Source organism: Perna viridis, chromosome 6, assembly GCF_037379345.1.
Source record: "Perna viridis isolate PV_CMFRI_1.1 ecotype Kerala chromosome 6, ASM3737934v1, whole genome shotgun sequence".
NCBI lineage: Eukaryota > Metazoa > Mollusca > Bivalvia > Mytilida > Mytilidae > Perna > Perna viridis.
This window is the reverse complement of record NC_142450.1, coordinates 3,022,340-3,050,254: the sequence shown is the minus strand read 5'-3', so window position 1 is coordinate 3,050,254 and position 27,915 is coordinate 3,022,340. Positions and strand designations below refer to the sequence as shown.

The window sequence follows — 27,915 nt, the reverse complement described above, 5'->3', positions numbered from 1 at the left end:
CAGAAAAAAAAATTATTGACAATAATAATAAGCTAATACAAATATAGTAAATTGTTTATTGTGTCTCTAGAGCCAAACTTTTTATTTAAATGACAAAACGAAACAAAAACATAATTTCGATGTCTTGATGTTTCAACAACTGGAAGTCGTTTAATATATTAACGGTTAATTCTAAAATGGTGGCCTTCAAACGATTTTTTCTCTCTCGATATATCCATCCCTGGGCGATTAGGTTGCAACATAAGTTGTGTCATATGAAGATAGAAATGATTCATGTTAAATATGTTGTTGTACTCATTTACGCATGGGTATATATTTGTATTTTAAACTTAACGAACGATAACAAAGATTCAGTCCATGTGTAAATAGGTATAAAACTATACCCTTCAGGAATTATTTCTAAAGTAACAAACACCCCTTATACAACGAGTCATTTAAAACTACCGAGTTTTCCTTCGAAAAAAAGTTATTGTCAATATTGAAAAAAATCGAATTCAATGGCAGAAAAGAACAAAAATATGCAGTTTATCTTCATTCGTTTTCCCTCAAATGTCTATGAACCGTTATATATATAAAAGTCCCAGAATGTGAGGACTCTATTCGCTACACTGCTCCATCGGATCAAATTGATACAGGGAAGATAACGTAAACTTATAGAAGGGTCTGAAAAATTCCCAACGATGTTAGAACTGTCAAATTTGCGATACAAATTTAGGTCTAATTGACCAAACTACAATTCATTAATGAAAATATTTTTTTGGTCTTGGTAATGAAACTTTACATAGTAATCAAGGGAACCAAGGTTATAGCGGTAATCAACAGAATGTAATCCAGAAAGCTTTTTTATCGTCCAAATCTAAACAAATAACTATACACCTGGTTTTCCAATTAAGTGTCAGTCCCTGTAAGAACCAGGCATAAGTGAAACATTGTATAAAAAACTCATCGTTTTGATAGTGTAATTTGACTATTTGCACCATCAACATCAAGGATATCAGACACATTTTCCATATTATGCTGGACCATTGAGTTACAATTTCATTGAAATACACTGATAATGCACATTTCAAGGGCAGATAACTCAGTCAAAAACCTCATTTTTCAAAGATTCTATTGAAAAATTTATGACCAAATCCAATGTTGGAGAGATCAAATAATGCTTTTCTTTAAATAGAGAAAGCATCCATGTGTGAAGATATATTGTCAGATCTGTGGGTTTTTTGGTTTTTGACAAGCCTGTTTTTGATTTTTCCACTTTTGCCTGATTCTTGCAAATACTTATACTTAAAACATTTTTATAAATCATTTTTTACCCTGTTTCTTCTTGAACAAAATTTAATACAAGACATAATGTCAAATATTATGATAACTGCGACGGCTGCCACAATTAGCACTATACCCAAAATTCCGATTTGTTCTGCAGACTTTCGGTCGTCAGGGGCACTCGTTAGTTTTCGAAGAACAACGGATATCTTTGATTTGTCCATTTTTATGTTATTCAAGACCTCATTCAGCAAGGGCTGCATCTCCTGGAGAAGCTTCTCCTTTGAGATATTTCTTTGCCTCCAGTAATCCAATTTTGCCTTGAATGCACAGCTGCAGCGACACAATGGAACAGCTACAACAAATAATTCATTATAACTTTTTTCGTGATTAATAAAAAAGGTAAGTTATCAATTTTTAATAGATAACAAATTTCAAAATAAGAAAAGTTTAAGCTTATTTTTATCTTCTAAATGTGGCTTTTTAAACTGATTTATTATTCCTATCTGTACCAAGAGACCTATTTTTCACATTGTGTTATACTTTTCCTTTTCTTATTCGTCTACCACGGACTCTACTTTTTATGAGCAGCTCGGTGGGTGGTTCTAGAAAAGCAGATGAAGCTTATCCTATCAGTGCAAACGGTCTATGCTCTCGGTTTTGAGTTGCTGATTTACTTTTGTTGCTTTGTACGAACTATTTTGGTTTTGTGATTTGTGTGTCTGTTTTCCATGTCTAGGTTTGTCCTATGATTACATTTTTTTGAATTCCATAGAATCATGGTTCCCTTGGTTACTTGTTCAGTACTGTTCGGACTACTGACTGTACCAATTGTTTGATTACTATTGTAATACACCAGAAATAATGAACCGTGATTGATTCAGGGGCTTCAGCTGTTGAAAATGGATAAATCTACCATAACTATAGGAAATGCCTATTACAAGTCGGGACCATTCAAGTTGCTTTGAATTGTGTTTTGTTTTGTCTTGATATTACTACATATAGTAACTTCCCTGTTTCACAATTTGTTCTGACTATTACCTAGATTTTATTGGTTCAGTAACTTTGATATTACCCTTCAATCTGAACATGTGTTATAGCCGTAAATTATAAAAATTCATACTGTCGACTCATTTTTTTTTAAAAATTTTTCAATTTGTCCTTATACAATGATTGAATAATTAGTAATCTCACAGCTATACTTACTTGGTTCACAGCACAAACATGTTTTACAACCAAGAAAGTTTGCATTGGCTCCACTTGTAAACACTCTTCCGTTCCTTTCACAAACTTTTTTCTGATCAGTGTTTGTGCCTTCTTCAATATCAGCTTGTGACAAGTTATAACATTTCCAAGGTCCTGAAAGAGTAATCAAGGGAACCAAGGTTATAGCGGTAATCAAAAGAATGTAATCCAGGGACAAACACCCGACATGAAAATCAGACATACACAACAAAGAACATAAAATAACTAAAATCATACATACAAAGTAACAAAAGCAATTGAGCAACTCGAACTCCACTAAAAACTGGGAGCATGGACCAGGTGCACCGGTAGGGTAAGCGTCCTCTGCTTTTCTAGAAACACCCGCCGAGTTACTCATAAAAAGTGAAGTCCAGGGTAGACAAACGAGGAAAGGAAAACTATGGCTCGTTGAATAAATCAGTTTTTATGGTGCAGATGGATACACCATAACGATGCACGAGTTCATGATGACGACCATAAAACTTCTGTAGTGATGACTTCAATCTTGTAGCAACATAACTCTGTTCCAGAAGCCTATTTGGTAGAGTTCTATCGCGATACAAAAAGTCTGCGTAGTTTCGGCAAGCTCTGGCATAACGTATGAGTTGTGATATGAACATTCCATACACAGGTGCTGAAGGGATGTTGCCACAGATGAAAGAAAAGTTGACAATTTTGAATGAAAAGTCATCACGTTTGTCGTAAAGTTTGGTTAATAGTTTTCCTTTACCATCGATTTCTAAGTGTAGGTTAAGATATGAGGCTGACCTCACAGTGTCTGTAGTATCCTTTATCTCAAGTTCTTTGGGGTAGATGCGATGTATCAAATCCCCGCATGTTTAGAAATTTTCTGTATTATGATATGACGATAGAATGACAAATAAATTGAACTTATACAAGCGAACAAAGCACTGATGGAAATAACTCTTACCTTTTAACTTAATATGTTCACTACAGTTGGTCCCTTTAGTGTTGTTTGCACAACATCTGTACTCTCCGAGGTCGCCAGGTGTTACTTTGTGGATATTCAAGCCATTTTTTTTATTGATACTGTACTTATTCATATCAGGTAATGTGATATTGTCTTTCTCCCACCACATTGTTACTATTGAAGGATATGCTTCCGGTACGGTACAAGATAGAATTTCGTCGTTGCCTATGTTTACAACTTTCAAGTCCTCTGAGACGCTTGGGTTTGGAACTCCTGGTAAATAAATAAAAACAGTATGGCATAGTGATTTAATTGCATCTTAAGAAATAAAATCAAAACAAAAAAGGAAGTGAGTGGTTTACAAGGAGTCAGCCGGATAATCTAGCAGCCAGAAAGGTTACTTAATTTTTGTATACAAGTATATCATTACTGAGTCAATTATTTAAAACTGCCTTCGATATGAATGGTAGTAGTTGTAGAACCATAATAATAATTAATAGATTTTAACAAAATATTTTTACTACACATTTAGAAAATATTTCAGTAATTCATAGAGTTGATATGATCTGAAAGGAAAAACGTATTGTACAATATGTTTTGAATACAAAAGAGGACGTTTCTTGAAATGCTAGTGATATTTTCAAACTACATGAACGCAGGTATCTTTCAATAATGATTACCATAAATGTCTGATTTTTGAATCACCACTAACCTTCCTTTAAATTCAATAAAATACTAGAAGCTTTACGCCCATAATTGTTGGAAGCATTACAATAATACGGTCCTATACGATCCGGTGTTACCATAGTGATTTTAAGTGTTGACACCTTCTCCTCCATATTTGTGGAGATTTCATATCCTACCATTTCGTCGAATATCATAGTTGTGTTGTATAGCCAATCTAGATGTGTAACATTCATCATTGACAAAATACGACAATGTAACGTGGCGCTGTCATGGAGATTAATATCTGTAGGACTATGATTAACCTGTACCAATGGCCGTTTTAGGTCTATAAAAATATGAAATAATACTTGTTTTATGTATGACTAAAATATGATTTATCAAACATACCATGTAATCATTTGTTTAAATACATATAATATATGTAATGAGGTAGCTCAGTTAAAGGTAAATAAGAATAATGAATTAGTGAACGATAGCCACGTTTGAAAGGTGACAAGGAATTACACACGAATAAAACACAAATACTTATAATACTTTAATAAATGTATAGAATATGAGACCCTTATATCCGCCTTTATAGCAAAAAGCATTGAAATGAAGACTGACAACTGCCGACCTACAATACCGAAACACAATGCTCTCCATTTTTACCTTTTAAACGTGGCTATTGTTCACTTATTCATTATTCTCATTTCTTTAAATTACCGTTCAAACTGTGGTTTCTTTCATTTAATTTCAAAAGTAAAAAAGACTTAGTAATTGAACAGTTTTCTTCTCAGTCGATATCCTCAGAATAGTGATGATATGTGATATCCGTTAAGCTTCACACAACAGAAAACATTTCCCCCTTCTTACATACTTCAGCACACAAGCGTCCGCAATTGGTGGACATTTTTCAAATCAAAAGTCATTTGACAGTCGGTTGACGTTAGATTTTTCTTGTTTTTTTTATTTGTTTTTGTTTTAAATGATTTGACATTGCACGAATGTTGCAACTTCTCAAAGGGACTTAACTCATTTCTAGAATCTTGAGATTTCTACATGAGCTGACATTGCAAGAAAACTGCAATTGCCGAAAGAGCAGACATTGATGGAATGTTAGTGTTTCTGAAAAGACTGTTTTGTGTTTTGTTTACATAAACTAGATTGGTCATCGAATGCCAGCCGTTATGAACAGCTACAATCCGAAACACCATACACAAGCGTGTATTTTGCGTGTCTCTACTTGGCACATTACTTAATCACTGGAAAGCTTATAACCTTTGTAACCAAATACCATGCAAAGTCGTCTCACAAAATTATGTCATTCCTGCTTTAGTTGAAAACAATACATGTATATAACCCTTACAGATAATATAAGACCTATATCGTTTTCTCTTTGAAATACATTTGTAGCAAAGTTTATATCAATTACTATTATCTAATTTGCAAATCATACATTTTGCTAGAAATGTTCAGGCAACTAAAAAAGTTTTTTATTGATCCAATGGTTCGCATAAAAACTGTTTGATCAGGTTATATTTCCTAAAATACAAGTACTTGCATGGGGTAAATTTCTCATTACATGATATTTTTCTGTACCTTTCGATACTGTTTTACTACTAAAAAATCAAATAATGAACATTTGATAAAAATTCTACTTCCATACTGAAAAATTAATCAAGAGAACCAAGGTTATAGCGGTAATCAAAAGAATGTAATCCAGGGACAAAGGCCAGACATGGACAACAGACATACACAACAAAGAACATAAAATAACTAAAATCATACGTACAAAGTAACAAAAGCAAATGAGCAATGTAGGTCAAGATATGAGGCTGAATTCACATTGTTTGTAGTATCCTTTATCTCAAGTTCTTTTGGGTAGATGCGATGTATCAAATCCCCGAAATAAGGATTGTTTACAGATAATACGTCATCTATATAGCGGAAACTGAGATTAAAGGATTTAGCCAAACGATATTCTTTTCTTGGTCAGATCAGCTATAAAGTCATCCTCATAAAAGTGAAGGAATAGGTCAGCAAGTAGAGGAGCACAATTTGTTTCCATTGGAATACTGACCGTTTGTTGAAAAACACATCCACCACACTGGACAAATATGTTGTCGATTAAAGATTCCAGAATTTTGTAAACATCTTCCTCTGTATTTCTTTAAGATAATTTGGTATTATTTCTCACAAAGTATGAGGAATCTCTACCAAGAACCAAGAAAGTCGGGATTTTACCTGAGTATGGGGAAAAGAAGTATATAGCGTTGAAAATGATAGATTTTAATGCTATTATATTCAGATTATAGTCTTGAACTGATTGTCTCCAAAAGATTTTTCGAATTTTTCAGAATCCACATTGAATTAATACCACTAATCCGGGAGTAACAAGTGTTGTGGTAGAACTGCAGACCCTCTTTGACAGTTGTGAGTATAGAAGTTAAAAGTTTTGAAAGAGGTTTAGTGGTACATTTTGCAGATCCAGCTATGAAACGTTGTTAGTATGGCTTCTTGTGGAGTTTAGGAATCCAGTACATAGACGGTAAATCAGAATCATCGTCCTTGGTAGAAAGACCAAAAGAGGATAGCACAGATTTATGGTTTCCACAATCACTTTTTTGGATAGTGATGTAGCATTATAAGTCTTATCACTGCTATTATTTCTTCGTCTTCCTTTAATAATAAGCATTGGATGTAAAACGTTTTGCAGACAAAACAAAATGCTGTTTTGGGCTTTGTCTGCTGGTACGACAATATATTTGTCATGTACAGTAGACAAAGTTTTTTTCTACATCGGGGTCGTTGAAAACTCGTGTAGCCTTGGCACTCACTGACCTACTTAAAACTTTCATTCGTTTCAAAATTAAAGACCTCATGGCCTTTAACCACACTGCCAGAGAATCAATGTCGTTTTATCCATTTTCTTGCATAGTCCTCCACGGCATCCATAGGTACTTTAATGTTATAATTCCAATTTATGGGGCGTGGTTTGTTCACCGTATTTGGGACTTTTAGAAAGGATATCACATAGGGATTCGTTTTCAATAATGGTTAAATCTCCAGTAACGACGTGACCAGATATGGAGTGTTTTTGCAAGAACAGTCTGGTGGTTTAGCCTTGAAGTCCTCAATCTCGATGTTCTGCAATAGCCTTTTATAATTGAAAATTTTGGATGCAATGGGTAAAGTATAGGAATATGAAATAATTGGTATAGATTTGTCTTTGACATATTGGGGAATTTTGTTGGTAACGTTTTTGTGATGGAGTATGTTAGCCAAATTAATTGCATCTATACCTTTGTTGACAAACGGTAGTGGAAGAAATGATAGTTTTTCTTCATCTTAACTTTTCACACAAACTGGTTTAAATAGTCTGTGGAAACCAATATCTAAAAAGATGGCAACAAGTCTGTTTAATGATGAAGTGGGGTCAGAAACAGGAGGTCAAGACTTGTTTTGTAAAGGGAGTGTAGTAGAGTAAGAGGTATAGAATAAAGTTCGGTTCTAATGTGATGAAGTCTAAGAGGTTTTTGTATAAAAGAAAGGGGACCATCTATGGAGACATCATGTAACTTAGGTGACATATAGTGGCGATGGCCATGACTCCTTTCCCGTCTTGGATTCTTGTCAAATAAATGCATCACGTTTATGCTATGTTATATTGGCTTGAAAGGTTTCCTATACTTTTGATGTCATTGTAAGGTATTGCAGTACGTAGTGTGCGTATCCAGTACCCCTCTCCTTCCCTACGATCGTTTTTACTTAAAACGAGACTGTTCGTAGGATGTTTTTTTTTTTTCTAAAATACGAACTTTCATAGAGAGGATTAAATGTTGATACAACTGTAGGGAATTTGGTGGTGTTAATTCCCGAACGATGACCGTACATTCTTTTGTTTAATCGCTCTTGTTTTTCTCCGACATATACTAAACCACATGACTTGCATACAAATCCATATATTAAGTTTGTTGATTTACAACTTAAATCATCGTGACTTCTTGTATGGAACATTTTGTTTGAAAGGGACCTGGAGAAGCAAGAGTCGGTTATAAGAAGGTTTCATGTTTTGAAATTTCAATACCACATTTTGATATGGTACAATGTGGTTCGTTGTAGTCAAATATATCATTTAAATTGATGGAACATCGTTAGGAAAATTTTGAAATAGTCAGAATTTTTGCACTGGAATATATGATCTGCAGACTGAACGTGTGATTGGGTACTGTTTGTTGAGTTGGTCGGGGCACTTTCCATACCAGATGTGAGCGTGCTAAGATTCCCATCTGAGAATCGAATATTTACATCGTTGTGCAGAATGTTTTAAAATCAAGATTTTGGTGCATTATATGAACTAATCAAAGATTCCATAGATGAACAACGAAAACCACAAATATGCAGATGATTTTCAACTTGTCTGAAGTGCATACATGTGCATGTACTTCTAGGTACATCATAAATGAAATGAAAAATTGTAATATGATAAAGACTAACTCTAAAAAGTGATGTAATGGTCATAGTTCATATGTTATTTCTGCTAGCGTGATGAGGTAAGATAAAAGTAACAGATTATAGAGGTATTATGGGGTAAGATAAAGGTAATAGATTATAGAGGTGGGATGGAGTAAGATAAAGGTAACATATTATAAAAGGTGGGGAGGGGGAATCAGTGTTTAGCGTTCAGTTGAAAAAAAGAAATCTGTCTCAAACATAACTGAATACCCGGATGAAAAATCATAAGCAAAATAAAGCAGGAACTCGAACGGTATTATTTTCCTCATAGTAAAAATTAATCATAAATTATTGTCTCTTCTATTATATTGGTTTATTTTTTAAGCTTATAAACCTCATTATATGCGTTGGAAATAATGAGTTCATTATCGTAATAAACAGAAGTTAAAAGAACATAAAAATGTACTTTATACAGCTTATTCTACAATTCTACAACGGCCCTATACTTTAACCGGCTAGAAAATTCCGACGTTATGTAAAAAGCAAAAAAAGCATCCACATTACTTTCAAATCTTTCTAAAAAATGATTTTTTGTTCATACCTGTGTAAATGTAAAAGTGATTTGTCAAACATTCACTAGGTAAAACATTTCGATAATACTCTATGATTTCAGTCTTGATATTTGATCGCAACAAGAATATTAATCCACCGATCACAAGACTTAAATCTAATGTCGAGATGATAATCAATTATTAAATTAATAGGGTAATGACTCAGCTATCGTAAAAGTGAATTAAAGTTACAGGCGCCAAAAACAGTTGACAACTCAACTTGTGCGTTGAATGAGTTCTGCAATTCATCAAAGAAGGCAGTGGAGTAAATCCTCGTTCAATTATTTTTATACATAAGGGGAAAAACATAGAAATTTTATATTTAAACGGAATAAAAAATGTATTTAATCCAAGAGATTGTTATTTCCCGAGGTAAATAAGATAAATTGTTATAACAGCGACACGATCCGATACAACTTCTAAAACCAACAAATAATTAATGATGATAAATTTGAGTAATTATGGAAACCGAGAGATTTTAGCAGAAATCAAAAGAACGAAATTCGGGAAAGCAGAACAAATAGAGAAAACACACACGCACAAAACAAAACAAAAACTAGTATGTCAATTGTTTGTTAAACAATTGAAAGGTCTTTCCCTTGAAATCTTTGAAATATTCCCGTGAAGACATTTGGTTTGATACATGACATGCTACCTTCTACAACAGCTTGTTGTTGTTTTTTTTTGCAGTTGGTAACCTAATCTGTAACCTAATTAAATGCAATTGTCGATATTTCAATATCATTTTTGTAATATAAACTTGACGACCTTTCAATAGATATACAACAACTCTACTTTCGTTGATCTTTAGAATTTTGCACTACTATATAAAAGACTTTAGTTTTGCACTCATTGACCTTATCCGACTCATTTTGTCGGGACAAATCATCGAAATTTCGGATGTACGCTTTAAGACCTTTCATATGATATGCAACAATATTACCTTATTAGAACTTTATTCTTTTGCACTTAATGACCCTACTCTTCGAACATGTATTACTTATCATGGTTAAAACTCTGATTTTTGAAATATACTCATTTAGACCTTCAAAATGATATATCACATGATCGCCTTCGACGAAATTGAAAAAAAAAAATGATGCAATATCAAATCTATAAATAGGTATTGATGAAATATATAAAACCATTGGAAAATATGAAAATTTTAAGTTGTGGTAACGTTGCTTTTTTATATTGGTTATTGGTATTGTGTTTCTATTGTGGATTTTAAAATATATACCCTCGCTCTGAAAAACTAAAATGGGACAAGATATCTAAAATCTGAAAACTGTATGATAATTTACAGATATATGCAACAAATTTACAAAACAATTTGGGCAATTGCAGAGCTCATTTTGAGCACACTGAATAATTGAATATGATGCAATAACAAATTCCAGAACAGGAAGTCGTAGAGATATGAAATTACCACCATACATCTTAGAATCACCTGACCTTGATAAATATAACAAGGTCAAGGTCATACAAATATGTCAATGTCACAAACCGGATTCTGCAAAACATTAAAATTGTCATACCTTTTGAACAGACGGTCTGACAGTGGTAAATTTTGTCTCAAAATGAAGGGCTAATCGAGAGAGTCAATTCATACGTTTGTATGCACTTATCTCTTATCGTTTTCTTAATATCAAGACCTGTAGTTTGCAGTGAGAAGGCTTTCTAGCACTCCATGACCTGTGACCTTGGATGCAAATGAAAAGTCACATGGACCAAAGATTATTGATGAAGGTCCCATGTTTCTACACATTCCGGTTCTCGAAATATAAATTTTAAAAACTTAAGTATGATATTTCAAGGAAAATAACTCTCGTATGGTTTGATAACAAAATAAGAATTTATGTTTATAAATTTGGTTATCTACTTATGTACATAAAACCGTTTCCAGATTTATAATATCTATTATCGTTTTTAAGATATGGGGAAATGAAAGAAATTGTTGTAAAGGGACATAATTCTTAAAGATGCTAATGATATCGTTAGGAGGGCCATTTCCTAATAGAACATGATGACATATATATATGTTCACCAAATATTTTCATGATATCCTGAAAAATGAGTTCGGGGGACCATGTTGAAAAAAAAACGCCAATAAAAGGGTAATAACTTCTACAATGGATGGTGGAATTCTTCATAGGGTCACCTTATAAAAGTCCCTAATGAGCTCTATCGATGGTCCAAATTTGGTAATGATATCTAGAAAAATGAATAGGTGTATTTGTTTGTTGGGGTTTAACGTCCGAGCAGCAATATTTCAGCTATATTCAGACGATGGACATGAAATTGATGATAAAATGAACATGAAATGATGATGAAATGAAATAGGGATGGGACGCAAGGACAATGGGGGTCGACAAATTTTGATTGCCACTGGCAATAGGGAGAGGTGGGTAGGGTCGGGCAATTTAGCCTCCTGTGGCGGAGCCCCATGGTTCGTACTCCGCGAGAATACCACAGTAGGGTTCTTTAACGTGCGAAGAACGTGGCATATTTCCCAACACGGTGCACCACTATGGTTTGCGGTCAGGTTGTCCGTATTATAGCCTGACAACCCCAGCATGTAACACGCCAGGGGTATCCCATTCCACCACCTGGGGCACACATCCCAGTTGCTCTGTGGGCAGAGCGCCCTAGCTCCCGGCTAGGGTTCTGAGCACTATTTAGACGCCTTTTACGACAAGCTTAGCGCTGCTGCAGGCCTATTCTTTTAACATTCAGACCTGCACGGGGTAAGAATAGGGAGACCATGTCAAAGAAAATTTTGCAAATGACGGGAGAATAAAAAAAAACATTAGGAAAACAATAAGGTCTCTCCCTGGTAGGGGAAGTCCTTAAAAACATGAAAATATGAAAATTAACATTAATATATCAGAGGAAGTCACCGTATGTTCCCATTTGTAATACACGAAATGTATTGCTTGACATCCAAGTACATCTGTTAGAATGCAAACACTACTCGGCCTGTGATAATGATTTTTTCAACACTGTATACTTCTATTCCTCAAACTCAGTTAAAATCCCGACTTAAAAACATTATACATCGTTGTTTCTCCAAAAAAGATGGTACACATAGGTATAACTATAAAGTTCATGGTAGAGATTCATCATACTTTGTAAAACAAAATTCTAAATAATTTTTCAAATATACACAAGATGTTTTCAAAATGTTGGAATTTTTAATCGAAAACATATTTGTCCAGTGTGGTGGACGCATTTTTTAACGTTGGGAACAAATTGTGCTCCTCTACTTGCTGTCCTATTCTTATACTCTTATGAGGCTGACCTTATAGCTGATCTGATCCGAAAGAAAGAACATCATTTAGCTAGATGCTTTAATCTCAGTTTCTGCTATATAGATGACATACTATCTTTAAACAATCCTAATTTCGGGGACTTGTTACATCGCATCTACCCCATAGAACTTGAGATAAAGGATACTACAGACACTGTAAAGTCAGTCATATCTTGACCTACACTTAGACATCGATAGTAAAGGAAAACTAATGACCAAACTTTACGACAAACGTGATGACTTTTCATTTGTAATTGTCAACTTTCGTTTCATCTGTGGCAACATCCCGTCAGCACCTGCGTATGGAGTTTTAATATTACTAATTATATTTGTAATTATATTACTATTACGTTATACCAGAGCTTGCCTAAACAACGCAGACTTTTTGTATCGCGCTAGATTCTTACAGTTCGGCTTCTGAAACAAGACTATGTTGCTACAAGACTGAAGTAATCACTACAGAAATTTTATGATCGCTATCAAGAACTCGTGAATCGTTACGATGTATCCATCTGCACTATGATTTATTCATTGTGTCATAGTTTTCCTTTCCTCTTTCATCTACCCCGGACTTGATCTTTATGAGCGGATGTTTCTAGAAAAGCAGAGGACTTTGACCGATGCACCTGGTCTATGCTCCCAGTTTTTAGTGGAGTTCGAGTTGCGCATTTGCTTTTGTTACTTTGTATGTATTATTTTAGTTACTTAATATACTTTGTTGTGTATGTCTGTTTTCCATGTCTGGCATTTGTCCCTTGATTGCTTTTTATTTCCCCTAGAAACTTGGTGTCCTTGATAACTCTCTTTTAAGTAGCTACAATAAATGTGTCTACTGTCGTCTTCTGTTTGTAGATACGTTATACTTTTTGTACTTCCATATTAAAAAAGGTACCTGATGGACAATTTTTCATTGTCACCTTTGGGGAAGCTGGCATACAATCGGGGTGTTCTGAAATAAAAAAAAATTAACATAATTGCATATATTACATTAAAATTATTCTATGCCTGTAGGTAGGGAAGTGGACGTTTAAAACGAGCTTCTAGTTCTCGAGTTTAGAAAATGGTATGACACATGACTGATATTAATGTCCGTCGGAAGTAAAACATCTAACAAAATATATTTTTAAGTCGACAAATGTACAATAGTTATATTTTTGGAATGTACCCTCAATTGAATTTCACGACAGCGATTTTGTATACGAGTTTTACAAAACAAAGGATGATACAAATGAACTAAAGAATTAATTTTTGAAACCCCATGCTCCTAATATACTGAAAACACTTAATTGCAAAATGATTTCATTACTAGTATTTTATTACTTTTAACAGAGGAAACAAATACTCAAATGTAACCAGAGTTTTAATAATAACATTGAATTGTATTCAACTTATCGATAATTATAAAAATAATAACAAATCAATAAACAATGATTAACTTTATATGTCCTTCTCAAATGAAAATAGATAGTTTGATATTTCAAAAGATTATCAGATTGGGACCATGTAATGATTAAATTTGACATCATACTAACACATTCCTTTGTTAGACTTGGAGTTCAAACTGCTTGAACATTACAATAAAATCAGTAACCGGCTGCACGGAAAAAAGTACGAGACTCTTCATATTTGAGTGTTTATATTAAAGGAATGTAACTAATATCTGAATATATTATCTTGTATAGAGAACTTTGCTTCGGGTTACGCAGAAAAAAAAAACAATTAAAGTGTTAATGAATGTGCCTTTTCAAGATATTGATAGGCTAAATTTAATTGAAAGCGCTATGAAAAATGGCGGGCAAATTTTTTAGCACTTTTGTCTATACAAGCAGTCTTATAATATATGTTTTAGATGCTTCAAGATAAATTAAAATAGCTTTTCAGTTGAATTCTATAGGTATTGAATGCAGTTGTGTAATAAAAGACAAAATTGATAAAAAAAAATATGTACCATCAATTGTGTGATTCTGACTCAGAATGGTACATAACTGTTATCCCCTACGCCACAATATACTAGAAAAGAGCAATCACTCGACATAATTCTTTGACAAGGTATTGAAAATGAAGAATGCCATTATTTCTAGAAAAGCTTAACAGCACTTAAAAATATATATTTCTTATATATACCCACATTGAGGCTACCCAATCAACTACTCTATTGGATAGCGGCGGACCGAGACATTCAGAAAAGGTGGCACTGACGGACCTACATCCGTCTGTTCTAGTGACTAATTGTGATTTTGTAACAATATTTTAAGATGTTGTGTTTGTCTGTTTTCTTTGTCTTGTCAGTTTCCCTGGATTACATTCTTTTAATTTCCGCACGAATCTTGGTTGCCTCTTACTCTTTTGAAAGAATAGATGGTGCCTCATTCCTGTATCCGCCGATGGGACAAAATTATTATTAAAAAAATAGTATGCCAGAAATAATTTGGTACATGTATATTAAAACAGAATTGGTATACAAAAGTTCCCTTGGATATTACTGAAAAAAAAATCAACCCATCCAAGATTTGACTGCAACGAATCTGAAGGAAATCTGTTAAAATAATTAAAAGTGCAAATAAGATATTTTGCTATGACATTATAATAAACAGGTCAAAATATATCCCTGGGACATAAAGTGAAATGAGATTTATCTGATATACTGCTTTAAAAGGCTTTAAACAAATGGTTTCCTAAGTAGGTTTTTTATATATCTGAAACCGTGCTAGTTTGCTCACATTCATAGCCAAATTCTAATAACATTCAATAGAACTAAATGGATTTCTCAAATCTAACATAAAGCAAATTCAGGATGATACATACTATGCCGTGGTCATTCATGGTCAACATACATGTTTTTTTCCTCAAATCTAATTTTAGATACATATAGTACAAGTAACTTTTTAATACTTCATAAAAGTGCTTAAATGGTTTCAACTACTAGATGATGTCCGGGTCTAGTATCCTAAAGAATCTCAAAAGTAATTTTTCCTCAAATCCTACCACAACTAAATATTCGACCATTCAAGTAACTTCTATTTGAAGATTTGGGGGAAATTGCGATTTGCGTTTTGTTCATGAAAACTAGGCCATGTCCTTGTTCTTTCAAATTCAATGACTGCTGAATAGACATTTTTAGTAACAATCAAGCATAACATCGAATTTTCTGGTAAAAAGGATATTTGTGGTGTTGTATTTTTCAGCGGTTAATAGTGGTAAAATATAATGGAAACTAAAAGGAAGATAAATGAATTGAATCTGTTACGATCGTAAGTTTCATACGCACTAATGAGGTCAATTATGATTTTTATGTTATTTCCAATTGGTGACCATGGAAGAAAACTGCACGATCGCTATCATTTTTTTCCGTTTGATATATTTGCAAATGGTCAATCAACTCAGCCCGATGCGATATGATTTTTCACCGATCTCTAATGTTATATAGTGTTTATGATGTATAAAACCTCAAATTTCAACCTCGGAATTCAGATTTGAAAAACAACTTTTTTTTTCAGCCTCATATCTTGACCTACACTTAGAAATCGATGGTAAAGGAAAACTACTGACCAAACGTTACGACAAACGTGATGACTTTTCATTCAAAATTGTCAACTTTCCTTTCATCTGTGGCAACATCTCTTCAGCACATGCGTATGGAGTGTTCATATCACAACTCATACGTTATACCATCATACGATTTATGATTTTAGTTACTATATGTTCTTTGTTGTGTATGTCTGATTTTCATGTCGGGTGTTTGTCCCTGGATTACATTCTTTTGATTACCGTTATAACCTTGGTTCCCTTGATTACTCTTTCAATTATATTACATTACTGATACATCGACATTTAGTTATGATGTGTTGACTAATCTTCATTTAATAACTTACTGTGTTTGAACAGCTTTATTGTCATTGATTCAACACTCTGTACATCATTGCTATTCGCTAATTCAGATGCTGTAGCAATAAATAAAAATGTTTAAAAGGTAAACACCACAAGTCTGGCAATTATTAAGTAAGGTTCTTTTCAGTTTTAAATAAAAGGCATTATTAATGTATAGAGAAATATAGAAAAATGGCATTATTTTTATGGATAAAAAGGATCATTTCTTTGAAAAATGAGAGTCGACATCGAGTGTATTTCAATGCATTTAAAGCATACTGACACGATATAGCGTTTCTGTTGTGTGTTTTTTTTGTTTGTTTGGTTTTGTTTTATGTTTTTTATCTTGCTTTTTTTATTTCTTTTGTTTTGTTACTGTTTTTAATGTTATTTTTTGTAATAACATTGATATAAATGAAAGATGAATGTCAGTCCAAGTTGTGCTCTTTTGATTTTACTTTCAGTTATCTTTTCATTCCCTAGAGTTTTGGGATGAACAATTAGGATGTGCCAATGGAAAAACACAGATCGCACAATTAATCTTAATGTGTTAATTGAATATAAACAGATTCATGCATTAAGTTTTCAGACTGGTGTGTTAAAATGTGAATCCAGTTTTTGTGTATTCAACACCATTTGATTGATATAAAAAATTAAATCAGAAAAAGTTGCAACAACTATATTTCAATTTCATTCTTATTATGAAAAATTAGATCCACTAATTTTTGCGTACATGTATCTGTTTTCAATAATAAACAGCAAAAATTAGATATATATATAGTGCAGGCGGTGTTGCCTTGGATGTCACAGCGGTATGAGTTCGAGTCCCGCGGAGGGAACGACAAAAATTTGCTTCGCAATTAATTTAACAGTCCTAACATCGTTGGGAATTTTTCAGACCCTTCTATAAGTTTACGTTATCTTCCTTGTATCAATTTGATCCGATGGGGCATTGTAGAGAATAGAGTCGTCACATTCTGAGACGTTGTGTATATATATATATATATATATATATATATATATATATATATATATATATATATATATATATATATATATATATATATATATATCATTCAATCAGCGGACATATTAAAAAAATTATATCGATATATATAACAGAACTGTAATATACATATAGGTTTATTGTTATGAATAGTGAACAAGTGACCAATAGCCATGTTAAACATGTAATAAATGAACTGGATATATAAAAAAAAACAAAATAAAATAAAATAAAATTTAAAAAAATTAAAAAACGTAAATAAGAATAAAGAATACTATTTAGCTTATTATTAAGCACAAATCTTTATTACAACATAGACATAGGTACATTTATGGATGTAAAAAACCCACTGAATTAAGTTTAAATAATTTATTATTTTTTAGAAACAGTAACAGACCTCAAAATCAGTCTTAGACTTTCATTAGTTGTTTTTTTACTTTTGAGATGAGACTAAGACTTTCATTTGCCTTAGTAATTTTCAGATGAAAACTTTACAGACTCTACATGATTTGCTTAGATTTGGTTAATCATAACGTGTAATTAATCTTTGGTTTTCTCAAAAATACATACCTGAATATAAGAGAGATATCATTACGTAAAGATATAGCATCTAAAGGCTAACAAACTTGGTTTGTTCAGTTTCAGTGGGTTTTTCTACACCATGAATCACCTCTATCATATACAGTGCTTGAACTTCATATTTATTGGTACTTAAAATTTGATTCATTTTACAAATTTAATGTAATTCTGTAGGAATTTGAAAGAGGATACTGTCAGGAATGGTTCTATGGAATAAACACTTGAATGTGATCACTTTACTTTCACACGGCAGCCATATTGAAAAACAAATGCAGAAATTAAAATATAATTAGAGTTGTTCTTCTTGGAACCAGATAATATTTCAAGTCATTCACATTAACAGACACAAATATATGTAAAGTGATATAACACATTTAATGGTTTGGCTTGTTTTATCAAACATAATTATACATTTGTAAATAGCGGAACATACCATTTTTAAAAGTTAGCATTTTAGATGTCTTTGTTTCCAATATCTTTAAGCCACCACTAGTTTCAGTGTATACTCCGATTATAAAATGACTTCCAGTTGAAAAGGCTAACTGAAATCCGTTTTTCCTAAAATGGATTCTTTTTAGAATTTACGTCATTAACTTCAAGGATAAAATTTATAATAAATATGTTAAAACAAAAATAGTCTAAATATATTATTTTTCTTGTATTTGCACACAAATCAATAAAATTGTAATTACTTACCATTCTTGAATCGAGAAAATTCACTTTACTTTGTTTTATGAGGGAATACCAAGTGAATAGGGAGTATGGAATGAGCAAATCTGTTATCAAATATAACAAGAATGAGTATGGTGAATATGTCAGGGAGACAGCAAACCCACCGGAAAATGTCAGTCACCTGTTTTCAACATTACCCTGCCTTATGAACCACCTGTTTTCAACATTACCCTGCCTTATGAACCACCTGTATGAACATTAACTGCCTTATGAACCACCTGTATAAACATTAACTGCCTTAGCTACCACCTGTTATCAACATTAACCTGCCTTAAAAAAACTATGATCAAAGTATCCCTATGCATAATGAGAATGGGTATGGTATTTGTCAAAAAGACAAAAATCCTAGCGGGATGAAAATGTCAGTTCAAGGCCACCCATTGATCTTCAATGAACGACTAAGGAATCCTAACACCACAGGACAAGCTGCAACTGCCCCCAAAACATTATTATACATGATTAAGAATATAAGAATTGCCGATATATACTCTAGTCATTGAAAATGAAAATGAAACAAGATCTATAGAGGCCAGAAATTCCTGACTTGGAACAGCCGCAATGATGCTGTGGGGTTAAAGTACTTTGGTGTGATCACAACCGTCCCCCTTTAAAAACTAGCTACTGTGGAAAACAATTACACAAGTAAACATACCTAAATATCAGTTCAGAAAGGTTTGAGTCCCTTGTTAGAACGGAAATTAAAAAAAAAACAGATTATAAGTAAAACAACCGTACAAACTAAGGATTATTAGCTATTTACTTACAGCACCAGACGATTTTAAACTACAAAAAATTTGTCCCCATCGTATGTAAATAAATCCTAATTATTCCTATCCAGAGTTAAGAACCACGGTATATCATAATTTATATAATAAGGTCACAACCCTTGTCGTGCCAAAAACTACTTTTATATACAGAGATTGATTTCTATGTACAGATCCTATGAGCGAATCAATGTTAATACCAAAGGATATAATATTTATTATTTCTAACGATTTGATAATCATATCATAACTATATCCCTAGCGAATGAGCCTATTCAATGGTTTTATTTTTATGGTGAGTATCGAGCTTTCTGCGCTTTATGTATAATATTACCGTGAAAAAAGGTATGTATTTATGTTCAATTCGATAAGAAATACGTTTGAATTTTGAAGAGTTTAAAAATGTGAAATTCAATGAGAAAATGTAAATATTTGCTAAGGAAAATAATTCGGGGTTTTATTGGGTTATGGGGTGGGGTTTTTCTCTTAGGAAGAAGTATGGGACAATAGGAAATAGAGAATGGAGTAACTGGATACAGTGTAAATGGTAAGTTTATACCATTCAACAGCTGTAAAGAACAAATATAATAAGTAATTTACCATGTGTCCATTGTCATATTGAAGGCTGAATTGACAATTATTTGTTCTCGAACATTGATAATGTAATTTCGACTATTGAAGAACTTATGACTATACAGTATGCTGATTTTATTGTTGATCCTTTAGTACTTGTAAGTCAATGATAATATTCCTGATATTTGTTTTACTTTGTTTTGGTACCAGATTTTGAAAAAAGTGACTATTTATCTTACTTTCTAAAATAGTTCATACCCAAGTATATACTGCACCTTATAAAACAGTTTCCATCAATATTTGAAGAAAAATAAGTTGCTTCACATTGTTCAATATTGTCCATTATTGTTCTATTCAATTTAACTGTAATTGTGTTGTGAAAATTAACCTGAAAAGATAACAGACAAAGGTTGACATTCTAGTACATGATAATTCGGTATATCTAACGAAAATTGTATTAGCTTTTGACCAAAGTACATGATAATATTTAAAAAGTATTATGCACATATGACAAATTATTTATACTACTAACGCTAAATAAAGTGTACAACAAAAGTACAGAAATGATGGATAAAGGGAATAGCTAAGAATGAAAGTCCATACAGCAATGACAAAATTAAAAAAATAAAAGTTAAAAACAACCGCAATGATCTTGGCTTTGAACAAGAATTTTTGATTTAATAGTGAGTAAACCATTTTTTGTTAAACTATATTATAAGCACGCTAAATTTTCCAATATTGTATATGATTTAAGATTTTCTCGAATTAAAAGCACGGGTAAAGAAAATGCATATTTCACGACAAAAGTATATACACATGTACATCCTTTGATATCACGTTTCGATTCTCCAAATGGTGGACCGGTAAAAATAAGTATAGAATTTTGAAATTTCTTTTTGGGCCGAGGATGTGTATTTCTTGCATAAAAACTCATTTAGTTCTCTTTTAATATATTCCCTCTTAAAACCAAGATTGAGAGGACCTGGGCAAGATATCAAAGTTTAGTGTTTTAAGTTTCCGTAGAAAAAAATCAGTCGGTGGGTGAAAAATGGCACAAAAACTCACCAATTTGACGGTTGAAATAATTTCATTGAAATACATTGTAAATCAACTTTTTAAAGACAGATAATTCAGTCAAAACTTCATTTTTCTTATATTATATTGAACAATTTCTGTGCATATCCAGAGTAATGCAGGTTACAGATTATGGCCCTTTTCAAATAGAGGAAGCACCTTGAATGGAATTATATTGTCGGATCGGGGTTTTTTGATATGCATGCTTGTGATTTCCCATTTTTCTGATTTTTACAAAAACTTCCACGTAACATATTAATTGGAATTAAATGCCCATCTTCTTTTTCTGCATGTTTTTAAAGTGAATAATGACTGAAAATATATGTGCAGGAAAACTCACAATTTTGATAGGTTATAATATACATTATGAAATACGCTAAGTATGAAAAATTTCCAGAATGTTTCAGTTGATAATGTATTGAATAAAGTAAACACATTAACATTCATATGCGTGTATATATGCGTCCTAGATATTAACTTGGAAAGAAGCTGAAAGGAATTATTTTTTTAATATCGACAAAAACAGATAAAACCGAAGAAAAACTAATTAAGAAGGCAAAAGCTTTAGACAAATTAAAAAAAAAAATACCGGAATGTTATATGCAGGCATATTGGGAAGAACACGAACTACACAAAGAAACAAAGTTAAATTCCTTATTATATTTCTTATTTCTTCTCGTTAAGATTATTTTTTCTTCTAAATATCTGGTCTTGAATATACTAACATGTACATATTTAAAACATGCAGCTGGTAATTCGTCGTAATTTGCCTTACGAAAATATCCTGTCGATTCATTTCCACAATGTAAACCTTTCATTTGAAGAAAATCTATGACATCGACATGTTCTCCTTGTTTGATTTCCATCAATGTCACCATATCGTTTTCTGTAAGATATAAATGTTTTTCATACTATTATACATGAATACCATTTATTGGCAAAATAAATTTGCACAAACAATATGTTGGTCGTGCTAATAGTTTGGTTAACAAAAATACAAAATAACATTATCAAACAATTTTGTTGACTTGCAATAGCTTTTAATGATGAGATATAGTTGGATAGTATTTTGAAAGAGTAATCAAGGGAACCAAGGTTATAGCGGTAATCAAAAAATACCCTAAAGACTGCCTAAAGCATATGACCAACTGTTTGTCACAGGTCAAACATGATGGGGAAATTTTTTCAACGAGGTAAATTCGCGTACGTTTGTTTAAATTTAGTCACGTGTGTCAATTTAGACCATAGGTAAATTTGAACTTGGTTAGGACCATTGTACATGTACCAATGTATTTTGGTAATTATTTCTCTATTTTGATTCACACGTGAACTGATACCAAAATTTACATACTCCCATTTTTGTGAAATTTCAATGCGGATAAAAACATTTGGCACTATCTTAAATTTGCAATTTGAAGGGAAAAGTCTGGTCCTTGTACCTCTATTGAATTATCTTGATTTCCACCAGAACCTTGGTTGTCGTACTTGTAAGTTATGCATAAGGTTACCACAACTGTGAAAATACTATTGTTATTGGGGTATGCTGATGCTGTCCCATGCTTTGATTACGTAATGCAAAATTATGTACTGAAAGCGACGCATGGGTTATATTACCATGCTTTTTTGATCTTTTAACTTGTCCTTCTCCTGCATTTTGATAACTATAGTAATGCTATATATTTTTTTGCTTAAACCGTAAAATAAGAAGTGCAGTGAAACCGACAACTTTTTATAGGCATTTGCAGTTGTATATGGTCAAATACGTCCTTTTTAAATTAATAAAAACAAGCTTTACTGATTACACTTCTACGGTTTTCATACTACAGGTCTTGTTGACGAATATGCCAAGGATTTTGACACAAGGATCGTCAATATGTATAGTTCTATCAAAAAGCATAGCAACAAAATCCGACAAGCTGTTAAGTCAATGTTTCGAAGCAAACAAAAAACGTTCTGTCTATTTTGATTGAGCTTAAGTAAGTTGAAACTCCTCCACGCACTGTTATCGGATAAGCAATTTCCATATCGATTTGATAAAAACCAGTCGTCAAGTGGTTTTTATCACTTCATATACCTGTGTGTCATCAGCGTAGCAATGAAATGATTTGTCATGACGTCTGAAGATTTCACCCACTGATTGTGAGAACATAGAGAAGAGTTTAGGTCCTGAAACTGAGTCAGATCAGATGACATGTCATAACGGACACGTTAAAGAGCAGTCTCCGTTGAGTGCCAGACTTTATAGGCTGATCGAACTATGTCATGGAGAGATCAACTTTTTACGTGACATTGAATACGCCATGCCAAAATGTTTCGTCATTTTTGACGATCAATTTGATACAGATCATTACCTCTCTATATAAACCAAGGTTTTAGTCCATTGGACTCAAAATATGCATTTTAATCGCTGACTGTTCAATGGCTTCGCCTAACGATTGGTTAAGGATGTAAATTATAGTAGTAATAATCAAATTATCATTATTTGTTCATGTTTTACCGTACCGGCGCACTTGGTCCTAATTGCTCATTTACTTTCATTAATTTGTATGTATGTATTATTTTTGTTATTTTGTTAGCTTATTGTTGTGTGTGTCTGTTTTCCATGTCTGGTCTTTGTCCCTGGATATCATTCTTTTGATTTCTGCTGGAGTCTTGGTTCACTTGATTGATCTTTCATGGAACTGCAGTTATTAATACAGTTAAAACTTATTGTTAAATTAACGCGACAAACATATTACATGAAATATGAAGTGGACAAGAATCCATATGATTTTTAATATTAAGATAATTTGTTTACTTTCTTAGATATGTACGCGGGTCCATATAACATTATATGGACTGGTGGGAAATTATATGGATCGCATTGCTTTCAAACTAAGAATGTGACATCATAAAAGTGTATATGTTTTCTTTCTCTTTACCACACAGTTGATAAATAGAAATCTACATTAGTTCGTGATACTTCAGAATATCAGAAAGAAAGAATATCGTTTAGCTAGATCCTTCAATCTCAGTTTCCGCTATATAGATGACGTATTATCTTTAAATAATCCTAATTTCGGGGATTTGATACATCGCATCTACCCAAAAGAACTTGTGATAAAGGATACTACAGACACTGTGAAGTCAGCCTCATATCTCATTCAGAATTGTTTATCTTTATCTTTCATCTGTGGCAACATCCCTTCGGCTCCTGCGTATGGAGTGTTCATATCACAACTCATACGTTATGCCAGAGCTTGCCGAAACTACGCAGACTTTTTGTATCGCGCCAGAACTCTAACAAATAAACTTCTGGAACAGGGTTATGTTGCTACAAGATTGAAGTCATCACTACAGAAGTTTTATGGTCGTCATCATGAACTCGTGGATCGCTATGGTGTATTCATGCTACCCCGGACTGGACTTTTTATGAGCAACTCGACGGGTGTTTGTAGAATATCAGAGGACGCTTACCCTACCGGTGCACCTGGTCCATGCTCCCAGTTTTTAGTGGAGTCCGAGTTGCTCATTTACTTTTGTTACTTTGTATGTATGATTTTAGTTACTTTATGTTCTTTGTTGTGTATGTCTGTTTTCCATGTCTGGTCTTTGTCCCTGGATTACATTCTTTTGATTACCGCTATAACCATGGTGTCCTTGATTACTCTTTTAGGTTAAATGACAACATATATGGAAGTTCTGGTTCCCAAAAAATTCAATGAACCTTAGTAAAGCTTCGGTGTATATAACTTTGGGGGTAACATACCAGTCGATATATTGCTGGATTCTCAGCATCATGAAATTTTAATAAGCTAAATGAAAGTGCAACCCCATTTTCGAACGCAGGATTCGGCCAATTGTTAAGCGTTTGCAGAACTTCCGCATGCGAATACTGGATGTAAAAAATCTTAAATTGGACTCGGGTGCAGAAATGTGAATCCGTAGGCTGGATTCAAAAGGGGGGTGTCACTGCCTTAAATAGTAGAAACAGATTTTTTGATGCTAACAAGGATTTTTGGAAGTTGTCCAATAACCATGCGTACACTTTTTTACAACTGGCTTGCCCTATATATGTATGAATGCATTATATCTGAAATAATGAACATTTGCATAATAGTGAGTCAATGGAATTTAAGGGAATTTAGTAGTTGGCTGGACAACGAACTACCTTCCTACAGGTAAATGTGATGGTTTAATTTTATTCAATGAACGCTTGATCATGTCATGATCGATATTTGTGTTAACAAAATATGTACATCCTTGCTAACGAACACGTAGAGGAAACATAAAACTGATTGCAGTTCCAATCTTACCCAAATACCGTAACACGTGATTCGATTGGTCGAAGTGTTATCAATTAATTAATTCCGGTATCAAAAAGTCAGAGTGAACTGATAATTTGTAAATTTATAAATAATTATATAACGGTGTTTTAAATGAATTGACAAGAAATAATTATCAATAGCAAGCCGTATTGATAATTAATTATCCTTTATCTATGGGTTAGCGGGTTGCTACCCCATAGATATCGGATTTTGATTTTCGATCAGAGGTGATATTGTGAGTTACGATCTGTTTACCAATAGATAACGGAGATTTGGTTAATTTCGCTTGCTGTACATATATACACACATGGGAATAGTAGTTTATTCTATATTTCCTTCAATTTAAACGTTTTAAAATATTGAATATTTCATATGCATTTTCTTACTCTCAAAAATATGTAAATTGTGTTATTTTGTTCCTGCAAATACATTTTGGCATACTTTAAGAATTAACAAAAAAAAAGCAAACAAACAAACAAACAAACAAACAAAAAACATACAGGCAAAGGAAACAAATTTCATTCAAATTGCATAAGACTTTATATTTCATAAGAATACACCTAAGGTTAAATGAACGAGTTTGTGTTCATCAGGTGCATATACTCGACCCAGCAATACATAGAACATTTTATATAATTTTCTATTTATGGTATTTTAAATTAATCCATCATCGGAGATCTCAACATGATTCCAATGGAGAAGAGAAATGAAATATGCATATGCCTTTTTCTGTGTATGTTCGTGAAAGTCATAAAATCTGATGTATAAATGTATACCCAAAACTTTTTGTCATACATTTTAGGTGAAGGAAAAAATATATTTAGAAGACTGTACTATTTACATTATTGTACATTTAAGAAGGAATTCTTTGAATAGTTCTGAAAATAATAAAAACATTGACAACTTCCATTTGTATATTTAGGCATCCTTGACTTTGGAAGAACCTTAATTCTATTTGAATACCAATTATTCATTTGTTTAAATATTTTATTACAACTTACTGATAACACAATTAGTAACAGATACTTCAGGTTGCAGATGGTATGGAAATTTACAATGACAATATCCTTTTGTGCATTCTTCCTGGCCTTGTTGACAGGTATTAGTTGTATTGCAGACTCTACTTGTGTTGATAACTAAATTCTCTGGAATAGACAAATAAAAGCCAGGCTGTATTGAACAGGCGTGCTATCCATGATTTTTTTGTTTTGTTTTGTTTTGTTTCGTTTATATATATATATAATTACATTGATGTATGCTTTCGATACTTGAACTATTGGTTTCACAAATGATGTTTCATGAGTTGTTACAACACATCATATAGGCCTCAATTACAGTGTCAAAAATGTTCACATTTTTTTAAATTAAACGCTAGCACAGTAAGGTAATCTATAAAAATGTTGCACAAAAATAATTTGAATTATAAAAGCGTTGAACTATGTATAATTTACACCGGACGTAACATATCATGAGTAACTCAGTGGGTGTTTTTAGAAAAGAAGACGACACTTTCCCTTTCGGTGCACCTAGTTCATGTTTCCAGTTTTTAGTGTTGCTTATTTAAGGTTGTTTCTTCGTACATGTTATTTTGATTATTTCATATTCTTTGTTGAATGTCTCTATTTTCCTTGTCCAGTGGTTATCCTTTAAAATATGCTAATGATTTCCGTTCAATGTGGTTCTTTGATTCTTCTTAGAAGTAAAGCAGACATTGGGTAATGATATTAGTAGTATTTGTCATATTCTTTTTCACATATTTATGATATGAATTTCCGACGTAAGATAACGACTTTACCATATTAAAGTACAAACATTACAAATTTAGTTAAAAAGAGAAATCAAGGAGACCAAGATTCTAGCGGAAATCAAAAGAATGTAATCCAGGGACAGGGACCAGACATTGCAAACAGATAAACACAACAAAGAACATAAAACAACCAAATTAATACATACAAAGTAACAAAAGTAAATGAACAACAAGATCTCCACTGACAACTGGGAGCATGGATCAGGAAAAAGCGGAAAGAATTACAAAGAAAACAAAATTGCAAAAAGTGATCTATTATGATACACAGTCTTTTGTGTGCTTTTTATGACGAGCTTCTTCTTATAGTTTCGGAAATAGTTTGGAATAAATCAATGAAATATCGGAAATAGTTTGGAATAAATCAATGAAATATATAATAAGCAATGTATTCATGAATGAATTTATCATTCGTTTTATCTAATTATATACATTTTTGTGTAAATGGCTTAATCTCAAAAGCAAACAATACTAAACACAAATCACACATAAAAGAAATTACAAAATCCATGTTGGGAAGTTAAATAGGACTTTAGTTATATTTTCGATGATTTGACCAAATTCAATATTTTATTGTCTTGATACGTTTTCTTACCTTGAATACTTTTCCCAATAAGAAATACTATAATAAAATACGACATATTAAACGATCTATCCATCTTAATGTGTTATGGCATGTCCTATTCTTTCTGTTCTTTTTCTATGGCGATGTTCATGGGTATTTT

At 32.6% G+C, this 27,915-nt stretch overlaps 1 protein-coding gene across 1 annotated transcript; it reads right to left on the bottom strand.

Annotated features, from left to right (window-relative positions):
• Positions 1-59: 59 nt before the first annotated feature.
• LOC148613223 (uncharacterized) lies at positions 60-27,915 on the bottom strand. Its single transcript, XM_088586465.1, has 11 exons — positions 27,786-27,915; positions 26,388-26,531; positions 21,805-21,965; positions 20,281-20,393; positions 18,370-18,494; positions 16,357-16,425; positions 13,377-13,433; positions 4,152-4,451; positions 3,440-3,712; positions 2,470-2,622; positions 60-1,618 (listed from the first exon to the last, which is right to left on the bottom strand). Exons 1-11 carry the CDS (start codon positions 27,847-27,849, stop codon positions 1,296-1,298), a joined length of 1,782 nt encoding a protein of 593 aa, XP_088442591.1. The 5' UTR covers positions 27,850-27,915; the 3' UTR covers positions 60-1,295.

Excerpts from the sequence above, each read along its gene's own strand:
- LOC148613223 (XM_088586465.1), bottom strand. The coding sequence starts at position 27,849 with ATGGATAGATCGTTTAATATGTCGTATTTTATTATAGTATTTCTTATT. Across the intron at positions 26,532-27,785 it reads TATTGGGAAAAGTATTCAAG|AGAATTTAGTTATCAACACA; the intron begins GTAAGAAAACGT and ends TGTCTATTCCAG. Across the intron at positions 4,452-13,376 it reads AATGAAAAATTGTCCATCAG|ACCTAAAACGGCCATTGGTA; the intron begins GTACCTTTTTTA and ends ATATTTTTATAG.